The sequence below is a fragment of the Lygodium microphyllum genome, chromosome 9 (assembly GCF_053477565.2).
Source record: "Lygodium microphyllum isolate KBCC chromosome 9, Lygodium_microphyllum_v1.1.10, whole genome shotgun sequence".
In the NCBI taxonomy this organism is placed as follows: Eukaryota; Viridiplantae; Streptophyta; class Polypodiopsida; order Schizaeales; family Lygodiaceae; genus Lygodium; species Lygodium microphyllum.
The window spans coordinates 93,172,373-93,177,499 of record NC_141143.1 but is presented as its reverse complement, the minus strand read 5'-3'; the positions used below and the strand labels follow the sequence as shown (position 1 = coordinate 93,177,499).

At 41.8% G+C, this 5,127-nt stretch overlaps 1 protein-coding gene across 1 annotated transcript; it reads right to left on the bottom strand.

The window, feature by feature from the left end:
* Positions 1–264: 264 nt before the first annotated feature.
* On the bottom strand, positions 265–2,359 carry LOC148031304 (uncharacterized). Its single transcript, XM_087685724.1, has 5 exons — positions 2,112–2,359; positions 1,422–2,033; positions 1,252–1,319; positions 1,069–1,168; positions 265–706 (listed from the first exon to the last, which is right to left on the bottom strand). The coding sequence occupies exons 1-5, from the start codon at positions 2,179–2,181 to the stop codon at positions 564–566; spliced, it is 993 nt and encodes a 330-aa protein (XP_087541850.1). The 5' UTR covers positions 2,182–2,359; the 3' UTR covers positions 265–563.
* Between the last annotated feature and the right edge of the window lie 2,768 nt (positions 2,360–5,127).

The window sequence follows — 5,127 nt, the reverse complement described above, 5'->3', positions numbered from 1 at the left end:
ATTTTGCCTAATAGATCTCGTATAAGAAAGGCTCCATAAGAGAGATCTTGCTATTTAGTGTTTTGACCACTTTTATACAGTGGGCAGTGGGTTTTGGGCGTGACTGTAATTACGACTACCTCTGCCATAATGCGTTTGATGTTTACGAGACTGGTGTTATATCGATTCATCTACATGATTTTCACGTTCTTAAATCTGTAATATCCTTAAATTTATGCACCTTCGAGAGCCAGTAGAGTGAGTAGGGTGCGTGAGCATCTCTCTTTATATCCCAATAATGCTTGCTGTTAGCAATTCTGAATTATTTTAGAACACACAATTCAAAGACTTCGATAATTGACCGCATTATATATTGCAGGTGAGAAAACCCTATTTGTTTACGACTGTTCGAACTAAAGTAGGTTTGACAGCATTCACATATTCTGGACCATAGAAGTATTGACCAATAGGAGAAAAACAAAGGTAGTAGCATTACTCAATAAGGGCAGATTCTGTGATGCCACTAGTCAAAGCAGGGTAGCATCATTCGCGTATGATGCTATTCCATTGGTAGCTGAAGCAAGCTAGGCCAGATCCTCCTCTTCTTCATCGCTCATTGGAATGATGCTGGGCCAATCTTTGGGGAACTTCGGTGGTGAGCAAACGGAAATGTAGTCTGTGTAACTTAGCAGTAACTCATCCAGCTGAGAGCAGCCTCTGTCAACACCTAAGGAAAATCAAAGGACAGTAAGCAATTCCTTCCAGTAATACCATTTTCAGGCTTGCGGCTTTAACAAGACATGATCTATGAACATAAGCTTCATCCATAAACTTTAATCTGTTTCCTGTCTATATTATTTAACAACGCATGCTTGATGAACTTTAGCTTCATCCATTTCCTGTCTGTACTGTTTAACAGCTCTGAGTTCATCATTCATAAAGTTTAGCAATGCATGATTCATGAACTTAAGCTTCATCCATTTTCGGACTGTACTGTTTAACCGTTCATGATTCATGAACTTAATCTATCACCTGTCTGAACTCTTCAGCAATTCATTATTCGTGAACTTAAGCTTCATCCAAGCATACCTTGTAGACTGGAATCATTAGCTTCTTCCGCACGGTCACTCAGAACCTCAAGCTCAAGGACATCAGAGGGCTCCCACAAGAACTTCTTGCACAGGCTAGACTGTCCGAATTGATTCACGGTTAGATTCTTCAAGCACCACGACAGGTTATGTGACATATGAAAGATGACTTGTAAGCACTTACAGAACGAATTCTTGGAAATGGAAGTTCGGTGCGGCAGTTCACTGCCATGGCGACACGCTTTGCCATTTCTGTGAAGACAGCCAGCATTACATTGATCAATGCTCTCTCTCTCTCTCTCTCTCTCTCTCTCTCTCTCTCTCTCTCTCTCTCTCTCTCTCTCACACACACACCTTCATGTTCCAATTTCTGACGAAGATTCTCCATGTCCTCTCCGGTAAAATGAACGCTCTCAATGCCTTCCTTAGCCCAAAGAGCAGCCTTCCTCTTCATTTCCTCTGGTAAATTCACATTAGGCAAATGCTTATTAATGGCAGCAGGCTGACTCTGGCTGTCCGCTTTAGGCTTTTGTTTAGGCAATGTCTTGGGAGCGTCCTGCGATGGACGCTGAGCAGGGATACCACCATTGGTGATGTTCTTTAGGGGAGGTCGAGTTGCAGCTCCTACGGTCTCCTGAGACCCTGGCCCTAGTCCTAACCCTAAACCTGGCGCTGCTGCTTTCACAGAAGAGACGTCAAGAATGCTTGGCTTGGAGAAGCCTCGACCGGACTCCGGATCTGCTTTAACGGTGGATGGGAAGCTCCCTTGCACCTTCTCCGCCGGAGCTCCCTTCCCCAGGCCAAGACCATGGCCTTGCTGCTGCTGGTTTATGACCTGATTAGTGATATTGGAGAGCTTTTTCCGTTCGGCGAGAGGCGGCTGCTGCTGTTGCGGCTGGGACTGTTGTTGCGACTTCAGCCCTAAACCTAGCCCTTGGCCCTTGGTGCGGCCTGCAGATCCTTTGCCTGCAAGAGGGCACGAGTGAGACGCGTATGAAGGGTGGAACGGGGGGAAGACGGGAAGAGGAAGGCTTGGTTGTTTACCTGAGAGGAGGCCATGCTGCGCGTTTTCGTCTTGAAGGAGGTGTCGGGGTCTGCTGGTTCGAAGCGCCATGGAAACAGAAGGGAATGGAGGGAAGATGGAGAGCAAAATCGATGAATGAAACTGAATGTGGGTGAAAGCCGGCCGTTAAGTGTGTGCGTTTGAGCGCGCCTGTGTGAATAAATCAAAAGACAGCCGTTAGAGAGAGAGAGAGAGAGAGAGAGAGAGAGAGAGGATTCAGGAAATGAATCAAAAGACTGCCGTTAGATGGGGCAATAGTGCCCTTCCTTAAACCCGTAGGCCCCGTGTCCGCCTTTGGCCCTTTTATCCTTCGAGAAGACCCCCCCGCCCCAAATGTGTTTTGCTAGAAGCCCACATACATGAGCTATGCGCGAGGCATCTTGTGAAGCTTCCCCTAATGTGGAAAGTGTCCTTGGAACACCATGCTTGTAGCTTGGTAACAGACTAGAAATTGCTCGAGAAGACCTCCCCCCCCAAATGTGTTTCGTTAAAAGCCCACACACATGAGCGATGCGCAAGGCATCTTATGAAGCTTCCCCTAATGTGGAAAGTGTCCTTGGAACACCACGCTTGTAGCTTGGTAAACAGACTAGAAATTGCTCGAGAAGACCTCCCCCCCCCCCCCCCAAAAAAAGTGTTTCGCTAAAAGCCCACACACATGAGCGATGCACGAGGCATCTTGTGAAGCTTCCCCTAATGTGGAAAGTGTCCTTGGAACACCACACTTGTAGCTTGGTAACAAACTAGAAATTGCTCATTTTAAATGGGATTACAAGGTAGTGAGACATTCGACTAACATGTCAGCTTTTTAATTTCGCCTTTGCCTTAAATGGGAGAGAGATGAATACATGTGTGCGTAATATCATGTGTTAATATTTTTTTCTTAACGCATTTATCACTAGCACATCATGTGCATGGAGTATTTTTCAAAAGCCCACGCACACGAGTGATGTTTGAGGCATCACGTCAAGGTTGCTTGATGTACAGTGTGCTTTTGTAGTGCTACGTTCCTTAGGAAGGTACAAATGAGAAATTGCTTGTTTGTTCGCACTTATGGCACAACAGAAACATTCAATAGACATGTCTGTTCCCATTGACCTTCAAGATAACAGATAACACGAGAGATATGTGTACATGTGCATGTAATGCACTTGTTAATATTTTCTTAAAATGCCTAATATCACCATGCACATGACAAGTGGTGTATGACAAGTGCCAAAATGAACATAACAATCATCCTCAAGTTTGCACGATGGTCTGTTTACCTTTCCACGATGTGCTACAGCACTCTCACTGAACTTGTTGATCCAAGTTACTCTCTCCCCTAATGCATCATTGACAGCACTTCACGAAGGTTTGGAACAAGGGTGACTTGCACAACAAGCAAGGGAAAGGTCAAAACTAATAGGAAAGCTCACAAAGTTTAGAGAAGGAATAGTTTGTCCTAGAAATCATAGATGTGTCACGTAACATGCCACAAAAATGCACAAAATTTCACCTTTCCCTTTCTAAAACACTGTGCAAGAAGGTCCTTTAAGATGATATTCACTAAAAAGGTTCATTACATACCATGACAGGTTGCATCCACACTTGTGTAGACACAAATAAGGTAATAACCCCGAAGTGTTTCACCCTTGAAATGTTGCATTTCACCCCCAAACATTACACCTTTGGACAAGTCCCAAGTGAAACACCACAAAAGCCTCAATCGGTAGATGAAGAATGAGCATGATATTGAGTAAGCTAAGTGTCAAAGAGTATGCCATGACTTTATAAACTAGATAAGTCATGAAGTAACTAGACCAAAAACCACCAGATGAAGTCATTTTTTTAAAAAAAGACGTTTTTGAAAAAATAGGTCAAAATATATGACGTTTTTAACGCTTGGAAGGAGAGAAAGCATTAAAAAATCATCCCCATGCCACCATCCAAGAGATAGGCAATCAAAATGAATATTTAACAAAGCTCAATTGGCTTTTGACAAGTAGCCAAATGAATCAATCAACTGCATGCTCCCCCTCATGCCTATAAATACACCCCCTCTCCTTCACAAAGAAGGCAATAAGAAAGATTTCCTAATGATGAAAAAATTTCACTTCTTCACATGCCACCATCCAACAGGTAGGCAATCAAAATGAATATTTAACAAAGCTCAATTGGCTCTTGACAAGTAGCCAAATGAAAAAGTTGACTGCATGCTCCCCCTCATGTCTATAAATACATCCCCTCTCTTTCACAAAGAAGGCAAGGAGGAAGGTATTTTGATGATAGAAAATTTTCTCTTTTTCTCTTATCCATTGAAGCTTGAGCCTTGAAAGAGGAAAATACCCCCATTCTACCTCATTTTCATTTTCTCTATCCCCTATTAGGCCTTCGTCCCATACAACTATACCGCTAAGTGAAATGTTGGTGAAATTTTTTTGGACAACCACCAACTCTCCTTGAACTACCATGTCAATCTCGCTTGGCATCCATGGCTCTGCAAGGTCGTAGAAATTCAAAAAGCACATTTGAAGCAAGGGAAGTAAGGAATGCGGTTGATGGAGAAAATTACGCAGTAGAAAATGGCGAAATCCTCGCTATAGTAAATGTGAGAGAGGTAGCATCTCAGCAGTTTGAAAAAAAAATCATGTTTTATAAGCTTATCGCTTTATTTGGTTTTAAACGATTATAAACGCATTCTAATGAAAATGCATATGAACAATTGCTTAGGAAAATAACCTAAGTAATATCATAATTTAATATCCAATGAAAAGGATTATATGCTTGTTATTAATAAAATATTTTAATTATGGTTTATTTTGCTATATTTATTGATATTTAGTTAAAGATGCATGTGAACATATTAACGAAAAAAAGGTAAATGTTGTTAGGGAAGGGAATTTTATATTTTTTCCTTGAAAGTGACTATCTTTATTTCATTTTTCTAATGATAAACAAACACATATGAATTTTATAATAATTTATGAAAAATCATTTAGATAATATCATGAAATA